Genomic DNA, 18,301 nt, shown 5'->3' on the forward strand with positions numbered 1-18,301 from the left:
CAAAGGGATGATCCTCTCCGCAATGGAAGCAACGAGGAGGGGAACGACAAATAGGTTTTGAATGGCCAAAACGGCAACAGTTGAAACATTGGATAGTCGGGAATCTGTATATTTCAACGGGAAGAGCGTTATAATAAATAAATACACGGGATGGTAATGTTTGACCTTCGAAAGTAATAACAACGGATTGTGAAGGTTTCCATATAGTGGTGCCGGTGGAAGTATCCTTGAAATTCAAACGACGTGCTTTTAAAACTTTTGGAGTTAATTGAGAGTCATTAAGAGCATCTACTATTTCTGTTTCTGATAGATCGGTTGGGATACCTCTTACTCTGCCCATTCTGGTTAAATTGAATGTAGGTATGAAAGATTTAAATTTATTATTTGAAAGAGAACCTATTTTTTTAACAAAATCATTAGCTAATGTGGCTGATTTAAATTCTATGTGTACCGGACGGTGTGTACCGCTCGCGGCGGCCGCTATTTCATAATGGTCGAAGCACCGAGCGGGGTCTTGGTTTTAGAACTTACGTGGGGCTTCGATACCTCGAGTCCCGCTCGCCCCCGCATCGCTTCCCCTCAACGCGGGCGCCCGGCTGGCCCAGGCGTCCGCCTGGGACCAATCAACGTGCCCCTAAGCAACGTTGTACGGGGCAATATTTTGAATTGATGATTTATTGAAATGTTTAGACTAAGTTTGAGAGAGTTTGGCCGTAGATATTACGAAATAAAATACATTGATAAAACGGCCGGACTCTCCTAAACATAATTAGTTAATAAAAATAAGTATTAATTTAGAATTAAGAAAATTAATTACGATTTCCCCTGAATATGTTGGGCCGGGGACCCCACACTGAATGAATGTATGTTCAAATGATTAATAAATAAAAATGCCAGAGAGGAGTGGTTAGGATCGATTAAAAGAGCATAAAGAGTAGAGTAGTTCTAAAGGTTGTGACCTCCGCTAATTAAATCTTAGCGGACGTCACAGCCCGCGGATCATCAACAACCCGCGAATGAAGGCAGCGCGTCGACCCCGCCCTCCCCAAAGTCGGGAGAGGGGGATTGCACAATAAATACGGCGCGCCAGCCTTCAGCTCGCTCTCTCTGCCTTGGACCGCCACCCGCTACTCTACTCTGCTCTTCCCGACCACTTCTCTCTGGATCTGAACTTGGATACTTCTTTGACTTGGCTCCCCCCTGGATTTCTACCCCTGCCTGCCTCCTCCCGCACCGAGGATAAAGCAGATTCCAGCCCCGAACTGAGCAAGGATAAAGAAGATTCCTGTACCGACCGGAGCAAGGGATAAAGTAGATTCCTTTACCGACCCGAGCAAGGGTAAAGCAGATGTCTACCCGGACCTAGCGGCCATCTACGGACTGACCGGCCCCCTATTTTACAGTCTGTGTAAAAGACCCAACTGGTCGATTACATAGTGGTCCTTCGAGCCGGATCTAGTCACCAGCCGCTACGATGTCCCGGTCGCTCCGCTCTGGCAAGGGCGCCCGTGAGGAGGGCGCTCCCGAACGAGATGACATACGCCGCGGCCCCGAAGTGCCCGGCCCAACCCCCGCAGCAGCCCCCGGCCCAGATCATGCCGGACCTGCTGCACATCAAGCTGAACTGGCTAGAGCACGAGCTGCCCCGGCAGCGGCTCTGGCCACCGCACCCGCCCCTACCGCAGTCTCCGCGGATGAGCGCCTCACATCAGATAGCGAGGCTTCCACAGAAAACACTCTCCGACAGCTGCAACGAGAACTGCGGGCCGAGAGAAAACGCTCCCGGGACTCTGCCCGGCAGATCGAGCAACTAATTGCCGCGCTCGGAGCTTCAAGGCTGCCGCTCGAGACACCGCAGCCGCTCGATTCATCGCGGCTGCCTGAGACGTCACAGCATGCCGCCAAGCCGACCGCAGCATGCGAGCCTCCCCGCCTGGAGGCCCAACCCCGTGCGTTCGAAGCACATCTCCCGCCAACCACGCCAGATCTTACAACCCTGGCAGGAGGCGGGCCATTCCCTGGAAACCCGATGGCGGATGAGACTGCCCGCCACACGCAAGATTGGGTAAACTCGAGACAAGACCCGTTCGCACACTTCACCGCGGCTGTGGTAGACGCTATCCGCAGCTCGCAGTCTGGAAGTACCCCGAGAGCCCAGGAGGAAGACAATCGTATGGTTTCCCTCATCGCCCGGCAATCTACAGCCAAGGACCTGCCGACATTTTCCGGGGACCCGGTAGAGTGGCCAACTTTTCACGCACAATATCAACAATCGACAACGACATGCGGGATGACGGCTGCTGAGAATCTAATAAGATTACAGCGCGCGCTGCGCGGAAAAGCGCGCGATGCCGTCAACCCTCTCCTAATGGACCCCGCTCAGGTCCCGGAAATTATCGACGTGCTGAAGCACCGTTTCGGCGGCGCACACGCAATTGCCGCCATGATGTACGATAAAGTGAAGAAATTGCCGCTCTTACCTGAAGATGCCTCCAACGAAGCTATAGTGGAATTTTCGGGAACTGTTCAAAATGTCGTCGCCTCGCTAGGTAACTTGTCGGACAATTACCTAAGCAACCCGGCACTACTCAGTGAGGTGGCCTCGAAAATGCCACTGGCCCTACGCATCGCGTGGCTCGACAAGGTCGCGGACAGTGCCGCCGCTGCCGATATCCACCAGTTTGCAGCGTTCCTGAAACGGCTGGCAAATGCCGTCCCGAGGTCGGGTCTCGTTGACCCCTCCCGGATTTCCCGGACCCGTCGCGACCAAGTGCACGCGCAAAGTACTTCGGCGGTGAGAAGTGAGAAGATAGCGGCAAACAGTGAAAATTGCGCAAAATGCAACAGTTTGCACAAATTACGGGAGTGCCCGAAGTTTGCCGCGATTGACATTCCCGCCCGGTGGGACTTAGTAAAAAGTGCGCGCGTGTGTCACAAGTGCCTGGACAAAGGACATTACACCCGGGTGTGTAAATTTTATACGAGCTGCGGCGTAGGCACGTGCCGCCTGTCACATCACAAATTACTACACGAACCCGCGAGGTATAATACAGCTCCCTTCGTCGCAAGTGAGACCGTGAACGCGATTTGGATCGGGCAAAGTTCGGTTTTGCTTAAGGTAGTTACGGTAAAAATATTTGGCCCGAAGGGGCAAGTGTCTACCCACGCGCTTCTCGACGAGGGGTCAACCGTGAAACCCATCGACGCCGAACTTGCGGACATGGTCGGGGTGCGCGGACCACCACGTGGACTCCGTATACATGGTGCCAACGGGATGTTCTCATCAAATAGCGCATCCCAGCGTGTTAAACTTTCCGTGCGTGGTGACGGGGCCGAATACCCCACTATCGCAAACACAGTGACGGGCCTAGATCTCCCGCGACAAACAGTGGCCGGCCACGGGCTAGCGAAACCACGGTTATTGATCGGCCAGGACAATGTGCATTTGATCGTGTCTCGGGAGGTCCAGGAAGAAGATGGCGGCCGCATGACGTCACGAACCGCGCTCGGCTGGATCAAACACGGAGGTACCCGGCGTGACGTAGACAGCGGCACCACAACGCGCCCCCTGAGTACGGGCCGGTGGGAGACCGGCCTACTATGGCGGGAGAATAACGCGTGGCTGCCTAGAGCGCGGGTACGCCGACCCCGCCATGCCGCGCAACAGCTGGCCCAGAGGGCGAGCGATCGAAGCCACGCCGGCGGCCGACGGCCAAGTACGAGCAGTCCGGGTACGAACCAGTACCGGAGAATACATACGGCCGGCGGTAAAAATCATCGTCCTCTCGTCAGCCGCACCACCGGATCCTGCAGCGGCATCCACAGTGGCATCCACCTCGCATCCACATCAAGGCGCCAACCATCGCGGACGCCGGCGCCAACAACCCCGTCCTAGCTGAATGGGGCGCAGACACCGCTGCGCCGGGGGGAGTGTACCGGACGGTGTGTACCGCTCGCGGCGGCCGCTATTTCATAATGGTCGAAGCACCGAGCGGGGTCTTGGTTTTAGAACTTACGTGGGGCTTCGATACCTCGAGTCCCGCTCGCCCCCGCATCGCTTCCCCTCAACGCGGGCGCCCGGCTGGCCCAGGCGTCCGCCTGGGACCAATCAACGTGCCCCTAAGCAACGTTGTACGGGGCAATATTTTGAATTGATGATTTATTGAAATGTTTAGACTAAGTTTGAGAGAGTTTGGCCGTAGATATTACGAAATAAAATACATTGATAAAACGACCGGACTCTCCTAAACATAATTAGTTAATAAAAATAAGTATTAATTTAGAATTAAGAAAATTAATTACGATTTCCCCTGAATATGTTGGGCCGGGGACCCCACACTGAATGAATGTATGTTCAAATGATTAATAAATAAAAATGCCAGAGAGGAGTGGTTAGGATCGATTAAAAGAGCATAAAGAGTAGAGTAGTTCTAAAGGTTGTGACCTCCGCTAATTAAATCTTAGCGGACGTCACAGCCCGCGGATCATCAACAACCCGCGAATGAAGGCAGCGCGTCGACCCCGCCCTCCCCAAAGTCGGGAGAGGGGGATTGCACAATAAATACGGCGCGCCAGCCTTCAGCTCGCTCTCTCTGCCTTGGACCGCCACCCGCTACTCTACTCTGCTCTTCCCGACCACTTCTCTCTGGATCTGAACTTGGATACTTCTTTGACTTGGCTCCCCCCTGGATTTCTACCCCTGCCTGCCTCCTCCCGCACCGAGGATAAAGCAGATTCCAGCCCCGAACTGAGCAAGGATAAAGAAGATTCCTGTACCGACCGGAGCAAGGGATAAAGTAGATTCCTTTACCGACCCGAGCAAGGGTAAAGCAGATGTCTACCCGGACCTAGCGGCCATCTACGGACTGACCGGCCCCCTATTTTACAGTCTGTGTAAAAGACCCAACTGGTCGATTACACTATGGATAGTTTGTATCGACCTTCCGGTTTTATTGATCCATTTATAATACCGAGGTTATTGAGTTTTGAGCTAAAAATAAATTTACCAAAATCCAGGGGATGAATTATTTTCCCCTGTTCAGTCCTTTGGACATTGACAATAAATGGAGCTGAAGATGAAATAGAATACATAAGCTCAATGGCTTTTGCTTCTGGAGGAATTGTATCATTATAACTTCCATGAGAGATTGGGGCTTCGTTTGATTGTGAAAGAGATTTAATTTTAAGAGGTACATTAAGGCAAAGCGGAGGACGTCGTTTTCGTGAAGGAAGGGTTACAGAAGTCTGGGTATCATCAGTATCGTAGTCGTTTACAATATTAGAAATGGGCTCAGGGTCCGGAGGTCGATTTTCATCTTCCTCCATTTCAACAAATTAAAAAAAAAATTAAACAATAATTATTATTTTAGAAATAATAAATGATAGAAATAATACACGCAACTTCGTCGCAAACCAATAACACAAACAAAAATAATGAATACGAAAAGGTAACAATAAATAAATCTTATCTGTACGCCGCGCCGCCGTCAAAGTAAGCCGTCAAACACAGAGCACTGGTAAACACGACTGCACACTACCGAAGTTCGGTGACTAATCCCCTAGAGAATATTAAAACAACTGCAATAGCCCTATAGAAAAATATTTAGACCTACACTAGAAAATAGATCATACAGAATTAACCTTCCCGTTGTTAACAGGGATACCCAAAATCTTCGAAATTAGTATCTTTTGTGTATAATTTTAAACAGAGACCTTATAGTTTTGGCATTTTTTGTATTCCTACAAAACATATAAACACAATATATTCTACCATTTAAATAACAAAAGTGCTAGATTAAATCAGAAAAATGTTTTTTAATCTGTATCATTCCTTGCCACAAATAATATTTCTTGCGTGCTGACTCCCTCGGGGGTGATGTGCGCCATCTCACTCACTTGCGCTATTACGAAAGCTGCATGAGGGGGTAATCTACATACCTCGCCCATCCCCACTACATCAGCTGTCGAGATGAAGAGGTTTTTTTATAAAATTAACTATATTATGATTTATTTATTTATCTATTTGTAAGAAACAAACAGCTTATGTAATAAAAAAATAAAAAAAGTTTCCTATGCTAAAAGTTGCTTAGAGATTAGGAGTTTTATTATGTCGTAAAACTGATTAGTAGGTAAATGGGAGGGAAGAGGAATATAGGATAAGGATAGGAGAGGCTCCCGATACATTTCATATTTATGTATTAATTTATGATCGTATGCGTTACTTCTGGTCGATTGTTTTTAAGGTTATTGCTAAGAATGTCCACATTGCGAAATTTTGTTGTAAATTGCACACTTATACGGGGAATTATGGATTTTTGTGTTACATTGCGCACATATACGGGAAATTAGGGATTTTTGTGTTATATTGCCTACATCTACTGGAAATTAGGGATTTTTGTGTTATATTGCACACATTTACGGGAAATTAGGGATTTTTGTGTTATATTGCACACATTTACGGGAAATTAGGGATTTTTGTGTTATATTGCACACATTTACGGGAAATTAGGGATTTTTGTGTTATACTGCACATATATACGGGGAATTAAGGATTTTTGTGTTATATTGCGCACATATACGGGGAATTCGGGATTTTTGTGTTATATTGCGCACATATTCCGGGAATCAGGAATTTTTTCGAAAATGGTTAAAAGAGCATTGTAAAATTCTGTAGGTCCCAAAGACTATTGGGTTGGACATTTTGAAAAGAATTCCGGATGACAGGACACTAAAATTATGACCAAGTGGGTTCCTCGGTGGAAGCGACCCAGAGGCACAGGTTGATTACAGCAGAACGGGAAGGAACGAGGACTGGAGGCGAATGGTGAGGGGCTGCAGCCAGTGGAAGAGAAAACCGACGACAATCTACTCACAACATTCCTATCCCTGACTCCAGGATGCCTCAGCTTGGTCTCTATGATGGTGTCGCTCTGGCTGCCGTCGTTGTACACCAGCTGCGTCATGCGCACGTAGCCGTAAGCAAAGCCAGCGGGGTGGTGGAAGGAGGCGATGGCGCGGAGTTCGCGCGCCTCTGAAGGACTGTAGCCACGCTCGATCTTGGAGCAGGCCCAGCGACGCCCTTTGTTCTGCAAATTAAATGGCCAATAATGATTTGATATGTCAGATAATTTGAAAGGTAACGGAAATAAGGGTACAATGTTATGATATAAGAGAATGAAGAATATATTGAAAGAATTAAATACATAATGCCTTAATAATAAATTTGTTTTAAATCTAGACAGGCCAATGAAATTGATTAATTGTTCAAGAAAGTACATTTTTATATTTGAAAATGTTTTTTACCAGAAGTAAGGAATAACTGAGCTTATTTTGGGCACAAGGACATGCCCACAACGCATTTCTATCAGTTTATCTATTCAGTGTGTGTACCTTTTTATGTAGAACGATAGATCTTCCCAAGATACTTTGTGATCCAAACAGAGGAAGAAGGGAATCATTATAGGACCCCATGTACTTTGAGCTGCCGTGGAAACCACCAAACTTTCCACTCAGATCTCCAACCTCATATTGATCTGTTGTACCTGCAAAGAAAAACATTAAAGCTTTGTCAGTTTGTTTTCATATTCGAAGGATATAGATCTAATCTCTAGCAGGGATGGGGAACCTGTGGCATGCGGTCAGCGAGGCTTTATGGTGCGGCCCGGGAGCACTTTCGATGCAACCTGCTGACTTAAAAAAAGGAGAATAAAAAAATTACTTATAGAATGCGAGATCTGTTTTCTTTCACGGTATTTCAGATTCATTTTTAAGACATTATTACAAAACCTAGAGAAAAGTATAACATAGCTGACAGGTACTTAAGTATACACCTCCATTACTAGAAAGCAGTTTAGACACAAATAAATAGGCGATGCAACATCCCGTTTTAATTTTACTAATAAGAAATTAAATGCGTAGTAAGAAATTATTTAAAAAAAATGAACAAAACACCTTTTGCATCAAATCCTAGGAAACACTTTCATGCAAATAGAGTAGTGGAAGCATGGAACAAACTTTCATGACATCTCATTGATGCTACAAATATAAATCAATGGATTCAATTGGATTCATATTTGGAGAGAAAAAAGAATGCCTTATTTCTTAAATACAGGGTTTTCCAATAAGAGGTGTTATTTTGATATTCAATCGTAAAAGATCAATGGTTTCGTTGCTTGTGTGGCACGTAGCGCCGTCTTGTTGAAAGTAAACGTTGTCCAGATCAATACCATCCAATTCCGGCCATAAAAAATCATTAATCATCTCTCGATAGCGCAATCCATTCACCGTCACTGTTGCTCCAGCCTCATTTTCAAAAAAGTAAGATCCAATGACTCCGCCGGACCATAAACCGCACCAAACAGTCACACGTTGAGGATAGAGAGGCTTTTCAAGAATAATTCATGGGTTTTCCGAGCCCCAGATGCGACAATTTTGCTTGTTGACGAAGCCACCGAGGTGGAAATGGGCCTCATCACTCAAGATGATTTGCATTTGATTCACTCAAGTGAATTTTAATAATTTCAATGCGTTGTTGAAGCGTGTATTGTTCCATTTTTATTAATGGGGTAGTTTTTACTTGTCAAATGTCAAAAAATTACAGCTTCAAAAGTAATATCTACCGAAATAGCAGGCTATTCAAAATAACACCTCTTATTGGAAAACCCTGTACATACATCTATTTGAATTTCACTTTTGTTTTCTTGAATGAAGTGGAATCTTGGAAGATGAAATTAAACGACTTGAAGACATTCGATCGAACTGAAACTCAGCAGATAGACTCATTGTCAATGTCAAAGCATTCTGTCAACTTTTGGTGCCAATCACGCATACACGTGCGGACATATATGCATTTCTCTAAAATAAATACTAATAACATGACTTTACAGACCGACATGAAATCAATGTCGGTCCTACCCAATTGGGATTTAGTACAGTTGTTAGCGCGGTTGACTCCAGTTCCTGGGGAGGAAGGATAAAACCACAATGTTCTTAGATTCAATTATTCTTTTTTTTTATGTGACACCACACAAGAGCGTCAGTGTACAATGTACAGTGTAAAGGTAGGGGAGCTACGTCACCATCCGGTTGGGCAGCCTTGCAAGGCGGGTTTAGATAGTGGCTAAGAAGGTATTTATTAATGCAGGCCTTGAAGAGGTCCAGATTAAATGAAGGAGGATAAACAATGCCGGTAGTAATTCAAATAAATAAAAAATTTTAATAGTCATTAACCACCTACTGCATTGAATTTCTGGACATACCTTTAGCAGATGGTGGAATGTTTCTTTCTTTGATCTTTGTAGGATTGTAGGTATCATAGATGGTTGAATGTTCACAGGGGAACTCCAAATCTTCTTCAATTGGCATCTGAAATGGACATTAACAATTATTATATTATAAAATGTGCATGAAATGAGTTCAATACATAATAATCATGTATCGCCACTGAACAGACATTCACTAGAAATTTGATCCACATCGTTTTGAAAGATGGCACTAATTTACCTTTTGACTGCAAGACTGCAGACAGACCAGTGAAATTGTTTAATTGCTCAAGGAATAACTTAGAATATTTCATAAAATTTTGCAGAAGGGAAGAAAATACACTCACATCTTAGGGAATGTTGAAAAGTACCTGGCTATTCACAAAAATCCAAGCAATGTCTTTATTTTGAATGTAGTTCGGAAAAAAGATTTTGTGGTCTGGCCTAAAGTTCTAGCCGGCAAAAAAAAATAGTAAACTCACGACGTGGACAGTGTAATCACTGACCCCCGCCAGCCCCTCCAGGTCCACGTCCACATTGGTGATGTCGTACTCTGTTTGCTGCAAAAATTCCACCTTGCCAGCGACCGTGAGGGGCTCCCCGTTGGCATGCCAATCCTTGGCCACCGCCTTCCTTCGGTACAGCCCTCCTATACTGGAATAATGCAGACAATTGTGCAATTAATTAAAATGAAGTGTGAAGAAGCTGGAGCCCTGCAACTGCAGTGTTCAAGAATTGTAGCCACGCACGTCACAAAGCACTGTAATTGCAGTGTCGACTTTATATATTCATTTTGCCTTTGGATATTACTTCTACTGTGTTTGTTAAAGACAAAATTCAAAATGTCACTTTATCAATTGTCTACATGTTGACCTTAACAAAAAAGTATTTTTATTCATTGAATATTCTTGCCGGCTCCAACGGGTTAGTGGTGCTATTTTTCCAAATAACTCCTGATAAAAGAGAGTAACCGTTCAATTGTGCCGAGGTACGATTTACCGGGAGTCGTACAAATACGGATCATCAACAAGAGCTAGCTCAATTATGTGGCTTGCTCATGAACGACTCATTGCTACTAGGGACGAGAGCATATCGGAGGAAATCAATAAAACATCTGATGATTAATCAAAATAGGCATGCGCCGAGACCTTCAAGAGAAGATAGACACCACAAAAAATTTTCATTATCAGATCTGTCTAAAAATTAATGCAAAACTGGAAATGGTGCCAAAATGAAATTTATTTATTTTTACATTATCTCCATAGATAATGATACGGCAATTATGTCATCTTTGGGGTGTTGTGTGGATGATATTTTTTAAGGAAAGGCAGTTCTAGGGAGGGAAAAGGTGTGAGGGGTGGGTAGGAATCTGGGGGTCAGTGTATCCAGGAGCGATGGAAGTATGAATCCATCGCTCCCACTGCGGTGCATTTGGTGGGCTGACGCATCAGCCACCAAGGCCCGGACAAACCTCACCCCATTAAGCCTAAGTCACAAAGCGTAGCAAACCACTTGAGATGACATGTTTGTTATCCAATTAATGGTTCCCGAGACGGTAGTACCCATACCCATCTTCCAAATGGTGCAAAACTAGAAATAGTTTAAAAATTACAAATGTTGTTGAAATGAAAACGGCGCAAAACTGCAAGTGATTTAAAACTGTAAATGATGCAGCTGAACTGGGTTCCGCAAAAAATATAACATTACATTCTTTAAAAAATTGTTACAGCTTTGAAAACAGAAATTTAATAAAATATTAAATGGCTCAGAAATCCTTCCTGAACAAAGAACAAAAAAATAATAACAAAGTGCAGTGAACGATACTTACATGGAACAAGCCATTCGCTCCCCCCTGAACACAGGTCCGTGGTCGTCATAGATCACCAGAGACTTGCCCACGATGGTGTTGGCCCCGGCCAGCGGCAGCGAAGGGTCGGTGAACATCCGACGTGCTATCTTCACTCCTTCGGCTTTCCTTCCCGCGACTCCTAGCGTGCCGTGTCTGAAAAATAAATAGAAGTTTGATTGTTCACTCACATTCCCAATCGATGCCTCTTTATTAACTAATTTACATAAACTAGATGTCTAAACAAACAAAAAAATTATAATCTTAACACACTTCAAGGGGGCGAAAATAGGGTCCCATTCGAGAATATGGATTTTGCTTTCAACTGCAATATCTTTGAAAATAACACATTTATTTTAATGAATTCTTTTTACATAATAATCATCACACCCCAAATTAAAGCCTATTTTTTAAGACAACTCCATAAACTGAAGTTAAAGTCAGTTTTGAGGTATAGTAGTATAGTTTCATTTTGATTAAATATTCTTCAACACAAGAGACTTGTATACATACACATATTTAAAGTTGGGACTGGGAAGTTACAAACAGATTGGTATACATTATTCATTTAGAATTATCGGACAGCAATGCCTTTACAGCCATTCAAGTAGGACCGGCGTAAGAGGTAGAACTACCCTTCCCACAGCAAACGTGCTAAGATAGTTATTTACCTTGTAGAAAGGTCACCAACTCTGCATTTGCCGATGTGACCGAAGCCACAAGTTTGTTCGGGAGCGGCCTTGTCGAAGTCCACCTTGAAAGGGTTGTACACCTGCCCCGCACTCAAGCACCGCCCCGTCCAGTTGTAGAAGTCCTGGTTCGGGGGGAACTCGTGGACTGCCCACCTGCAATTATAATAAACATGTGGATAGTGGAAGAAGAAGTCGGGGATGCCCGAGGAAGACGTGGAAAGATCAAATGAACCAAATACTTGAGTCAAAGTACGTATGAATTAGGCAAGACTGCCATGCTAAGACTGAGTTGTTTAACAGTCCGTCCTCTCTGCCTATCCCTGCGAAGAAACAGCGTGATGTTAGTTAGTTAGAATAATGGTTTTAGAATGTGTAGGGATGACGATAAATGAGTTTGTTAAAAGCACTTTCTTTCTTTTATAATAAATTGTATTCATGAATATCAAAGCGTATTTCTCAAAAGTCACCCGTTTCAGAAAAATAAACTTGAAAACGAACCACTTTTTAGTATTCTGTAGAAAATTTGCAGTAATCATTAATGCACCGTTATCGATCAATTTACAAGACTTATTTTGAGTTTGTTTTTGACAGTAAAATTCTTCTTTTTTATGTATAAGGGAAACACTTATTTAAAAAAAACACATTCAATTTTTTTTTATGTGAAACCGCACAAGAGTTTCAACTGCTCCAAACCGTCTGGAGCCAGAGGGACTATAGCTTCCCCAATTGGGGTACGTTTTGAGGCTAAAGGTAGTGGGGAAGGAAAGGACATGGGAAAGAGGAAGGTGGGGAAGTACCTGACAAATCAGATCTGGTCACCAAACACGGCCAAAATTGTTTCAAGCAACGACAAAATTGTTTTCAAAGCTGAATGGTGGTCTTATCTTCCACTTTGGAATGTGTCGCAAGTATACTATATTTATTATTTTCTAAGTTTTCTCTGTGAAGATTCATCAGTTTCCGTTTGTACCAGGATTTACCGGACACCGTGTAAATAAAAATTGTGTAAGTATAGAATGCATTGATAGTGAGCCACAAATAAAAAATTGAACTGTTATTGCGTCCATTATGACACTGATATGTAACGTAAGTATAAAAATAACAAAAAACTGTATTAGTGAAATAATATGGAAATAGTCGAACCTATGTGTGAAGGAATTGTTCAGACTAGCCCCGTCAGCGTGCACCAGATACTCAAACAGTATGGTGGTGTCTGTCCACGGCTGGCCACGGGGCTGACGTAGAATGACGCGCCCCACCAGCGGATAGCGCAGTATGACCTGCGCCGTAAATATCTGCGTCTGATATCCCGTGTCCTGGTCGTATAGCGCCACGGTGTTGCATATCGAGGGCTTGTTCTCGTGCCTAGAAATACATTTTTGGTAGGATTCAAAATTATTTGCAATTTTTTATCACTTCTAAAATATTATTACATAATAATTCATACAGCAAAAATATTAACTGTAATATCCTTGATATTTTAGTACATGAGCCCACCCATAGATGGCACTATATTAGTTTATTCGGTTACACATATAGATGGCATTAGCTGTCGAGAATAATAGGACAATAAATAAGGTGAGCACCTCAAGGTTGGGGTCCAGATTATTCAAACCGCCTGCTAATTAAGATATCAGGCCCCATTGTCAACCTATCACAATAAAGTAAATTATTTTGTTGAAGTTGGAATTTTTATTGAGAGTTTGATATAATTTCGCAGACTACCTACAGTAAATTAATATAAATTTAGAAAATTTATTGAAATTTAAGGATTGCATTTGTCAACAGTCAAAGGTGTTCCACAGAGTGCAGTAACAAAGACCTATAAGGCGATGCACTAAGTCGTGTAATATTTTAAATTGAGCTGCTATCAATAACAACCCTTACGTAGATGGCGATAAGGTTTAAATTCCCGCTTAACACCATCCGCCTGTTTTAATTTATACAAGAAAAAAACATATCCAAAAAGTGCCTTTTATTTTATTTTGTGGATGTTCAGGGATAAATATTTATTTTTTTTCGATCATTTTATAAATAACTTAATTTGCCACATTATACAATAAAATCATAACCGAAAATGGGTTCATAAGTAAGAGATTTTGAACTATAAAGCAGTTTTCATAGGACTTATACATTATTTTTTTCTGGGCTTATAAAAAGATTTATCTAAAAAATACTCGATTATTTCAAAGGCCAAGATGTATTCTACTCGCAGTATTTAACTAAAGCATCTGAAACATTTCTAGGGGACCAAATTTTCAAACCAAAAACACATGATTCTGCATTACTACGTATGGCATCGCCTTAATTTAATCCCACAAAGATTTTCAACAATATTTATTTTATCATCAAATATATTAATTTCGGTCGTCCTGTGTAACTCGATAGGTTTGATGAACTCAAATTTACTTTGAATTTAAGCGTGTTGTTTTCAAAATTGGAACTCATTGCGAGAAGAATTCAAACAAGCGATAAATTTGGTTGTCTGCATCCTGCGTAATTCCATAGGTTCGTTGAACTTAAATTTTCTTTGAATTTAAGTGTCGTTTTTAAAATTGGAACTGATTGAGAGAAGAATTCAAACCAGCGATAAAGTACCTACCTATAATCTAATATTTTAAACAGAATTTTTTTTTGTCATTTTCGAAATGGGAACAGATTTGTCAAGATTTCAGATTATCCAAAAACGAACGCACGGATATAATTTTTTTTTTTAATGTAAAACTGCACAAGCGTCCCAACTGCTTCCAACCGTCTGGAGCCAGTGAGATTATGGCATCCGCAGTCGGGGTATGTTGTGAGGCTGAAGATCATGGAAAGGGGAAGGAGATGGGGAAGAGGAAGGTGGGGAAGTAACTAGCTATTCAGATCTGGTCACCAAACATGCCCAAAGCCATTCCAACCAATGTTTCAATTCTGAATGCTGGTCTTACACCAGGTCTATACTGAGAGTATCTTCCACTCTGTAACGTTTGGCAAGCATACTATATATTATTTTAAATAATAATTTGTGAAATAACACAAATTAATCAAATAAAATTTACTTGCGCACGCCGGGATTTGAATGCATGACCTTCAGCTTGCCAGTCGAGAGCCTTACCGCTCGACCTCAACAAAGACCTAACATAATCTAATATTATTAATGTCATTTTCGAAATTGTAACAGATTTATCAAGAATTCAGATATATATATATACAGGGTGTATCGGCACGTACCCGACAAACTTTAACCAGCTATTCCTTAGCATATTTGGAGTAAAAAATCTTATGTGCACTTTGCTGTCCGGTAACGTTTTTTTTTAATAAAAAATTTATTATTTATATTTTCACCACATGTCACCACTGTTTTATCCTTTGTCAAAGTTTGAAAACCCATCTGGCAAATATTTTATTCGAATTCCGTTGAATAATGCACGTGTGTACCTATATTGGCGCACTTTTACAATCACAACGAAATGGCACGGCACCATTCGTCTCATTTTTGACTATTATTATTTAGTGTGTGCGAAAGAGCGAAGACGCTTTATGGCATACTTGCTTATAACAGCTGTTGAACACGAAACGCAGTGCCAATAACAGTGATGTAGTGTGGAAATTTTAAATTTTTTTGTTTTTAATTGAAAAAAAAATGCTACCGAACAGCAAAGTGCCCATAACATTTTTTACTCCAAATGTGCTAAGGAATAGCTGGTTAAAGTTTGTCGGGTTAGTGCCGATACACCCTGTATAAGAAAAGGTTTTTTTAAATATTAAATACATTATCGCTCGACCTTTTGACAAGCAAGCTCCTATGCACGATGCTATGGGGTCCCTGCAGCGGCAGGAACACATCCCAGTACGCCCCGCTAAGCTCATTACTGAGACCTGGCAGCAGGTATTTGTGGACCAGGTACTCCGTTCTGTCCTTCATCTTTCCCAGCAGGTCCCCAATGGCATATTGATCTTGGGTGCCCATACCTGGAAATAATTTAAATATGATTATCAAAAAATATAAATGTAATAGAGAGAGGACAGAGATGATTTACAAAAATATCAAGAGCTTTGAAAGACCGGCAATATGAAGAGAGACTCAAGGAAGTAAGATTACCAGCGTTAAAAGAAAGACGAGAAAGGGGTGAAGGGTGATTTAAAAGATTTACCTAGACATTATAGTTGCCCTTGCATTCAAGAAATCTTCACCACCAACAAAAACATAAATCTCCGTGGACATTAAAAAATTAATTAAACACCTTTTGCATGCAATCTTAGGAAACACTTCCTTGCAAAGAGAGTAGTGGAAGCATGGAACAAACTTCCACAACATGTCATCGATTCTACTAACATAAACCAATTTAAATCTCGATTGGATTCTTATTTGAGGAGAAGAAAAGATTAACTTATTTTAAATTTAACCTCTAAATTATCTATGAAAATGCATTTTTGTTTCGGCATTTTCATTATATTTTTACAAAATATTTATGGCACTAAAAGGGTTCATATACCTGCTGGTGGAGTTTTACTCATATCCACTCCTTTTGGATTATAAATACTCCCGGTGGAGTTACATCTATCAGAACCTTTCACGAAGTATTGTTTGGGCTCTGAAGGCAGCTCGTTGATGTTATATGTCAGCACGGATCCGGCGTATCGTAGCGACGACTCGTAATTGCCGTCCGAAGCGGAGATGTTGAAGTTGACCCAAGTCGGGTCGAAGCGGGACTGTTGCTTAAATTGTACCTCGCCTTTAATGCCGTGGGAATCGAGGAGCACCCTGAAAAAAGTTAATTAATTGATACAAAATCTGGATGATGTACGAGAGAGTAAAGTCCAGGATTCAAGCTGTCGAAATGAGATGTTTAGGATTGGCAGGAGTTACATAATGCGATTGAATAAAAAGCTCAACTATCCAAGACGTGTTTAACATCGAACCCCTACTACTTTGCATAGAAAAGTCACAAATAAGGTGGCTCGGTGATGTAATAAGAATTTTGCAGGATGAAAAATGTATGAAGTTTATATGAAGAGCTTATGAAATTTGTAGGAGTTTGGATGAAATTTGTTTTTTTTTTTTTTTTTTATATTTACTCCACAAAAAAGTGTGTTTGAAGTTTTTAGAAGCAACTTTAGAAGCTGTGCGAGGGAAGGTTGAATTAAGTCAGAAATAACTGCTTTCATGACATTCGTGCTCCCCGTTTGAGAGATATCTATAATGCTTAAAAATTGAATAACAGTTAGATAACTTTGACAATAAAATGTACTTACTTTGCAAGTCTTGAATGCTCATGCTTGATTTTAGCACAAGCCAAAAAGCTATCTGGGTGCTTAGGGTCAAAAATAACAATATATAGGGTCCTGTGAGGTCCCTCCAGATCACTCGGCAACAGGGTGAGTCCGTCATCCTTGTAAAGGGTCTTAGCCCTTCGTTTCGTAGGATCCAACGCCACTTTAACATTACCAAGTCTTGAATCTATATCTCCGATACCTTTTCCAGGCCCTTGATTATCTGGATCAAATACCAATTGTAAGATATTACAATTCTCTTCAGACTTATCTCTAACCGAATCAAAAATATCCGTAACATAAATCTTCCACTTATGCTCCGTAAACGGTTTGTAAGACTCTGAACTCGTAACGCTATATAGATCAGTTTGCACAAACGTGTCGGTGTGGTCAAACTCTTTCGAAGCAATCCATCTGAAGTATATTGTCCCAGCGATGGGGGAGTTAAATTTAGCGAAAGCCACGCGTTCAACCGAACGATCGTTCGAAACGATGTTAGCGCAAATGCGGTGATTTGTTTCCGGAGAAACGAGCACTAAACTTTTACCCCAGAAGCCTATTTTTCCAGTCAAATTGTTTTTGCTTTCAAATTCAGTCCTTTCTTTTTCTGGGAGTGTCAGAAAACCCAGTTCTTCTGTTAATTTGATGACTTCGTTGCCTACTTTAGATTGTTCACATCGTTCTTCGTCAATTTCTGAATAGTCGACAGGGAATTCGTGTATAGTCCATTGCCACACCTGTTCAGGGTATTCTAGGGTTGTTTTTAGGTTTGTTCTTATGCTCACTACACTTTCGGCCTTTTGAGAAAATTCAATTTCGCCGTGTAGACCATGTTGGGATATGTAAGCCCGCAATACTACGGACTCTACGAAACCTGAAAGAAAAACATATTAAATTAATATCAAACTAAGGACATTAACTGTTTGTTTAGGGGCCGTTCAAGTTTTACGTAAGCAGATTTATTACAATTATTTACCCCCTCTTCCCCATTGTCACCAAAAGTAAGCAAAGCTCTTACCCCCCCCCCCCCCCCCCCTCCAATGCTTACGTAAAAATTGGTACCTATATGCATTTTTCTGTTAATGTATTCTGTTTTTTAAGCGAGTACCTAAACGTATTAAATATTTGTGGGAATCCCCGAATATGTATTCGGTTTTCAAACATAGACAATGTGTGGGTTGCCAACGTGTAAAAAAAATAACTACTGCTGAGCAGTGCTGACGTAATCACTATCTCGACCCCCC

General features: G+C 42.0%; 1 protein-coding gene across 1 annotated transcript in view; it reads right to left on the minus strand.

Moving 5' to 3' along the window:
- The window catches only part of Rsod (superoxide dismutase family protein Rsod), a 37,874-nt gene that overhangs the window by 12,951 nt on the left and 6,622 nt on the right, over positions 1 to 18,301 (minus strand). The window contains exons 3-12 of the mRNA XM_089646661.1: positions 17,040 to 17,931; positions 16,280 to 16,548; positions 15,569 to 15,755; positions 12,942 to 13,163; positions 11,778 to 11,951; positions 11,089 to 11,262; positions 9,743 to 9,914; positions 9,258 to 9,363; positions 7,390 to 7,541; positions 6,873 to 7,085 (exon numbers count right to left, since the gene is read on the minus strand). Coding sequence (XP_089502787.1) covers positions 6,873 to 7,085; positions 7,390 to 7,541; positions 9,258 to 9,363; positions 9,743 to 9,914; positions 11,089 to 11,262; positions 11,778 to 11,951; positions 12,942 to 13,163; positions 15,569 to 15,755; positions 16,280 to 16,548; positions 17,040 to 17,931 — 2,561 coding nt within the window. The remainder of the gene's footprint in view (positions 1 to 6,872; positions 7,086 to 7,389; positions 7,542 to 9,257; positions 9,364 to 9,742; positions 9,915 to 11,088; positions 11,263 to 11,777; positions 11,952 to 12,941; positions 13,164 to 15,568; positions 15,756 to 16,279; positions 16,549 to 17,039; positions 17,932 to 18,301) is intronic.

Source organism: Hesperophylax consimilis, chromosome 25, assembly GCF_061612785.1.
Source record: "Hesperophylax consimilis isolate HC1 chromosome 25, BYU_Hcon_1.0, whole genome shotgun sequence".
Lineage (NCBI taxonomy): Eukaryota > Metazoa > Arthropoda > Insecta > Trichoptera > Limnephilidae > Hesperophylax > Hesperophylax consimilis.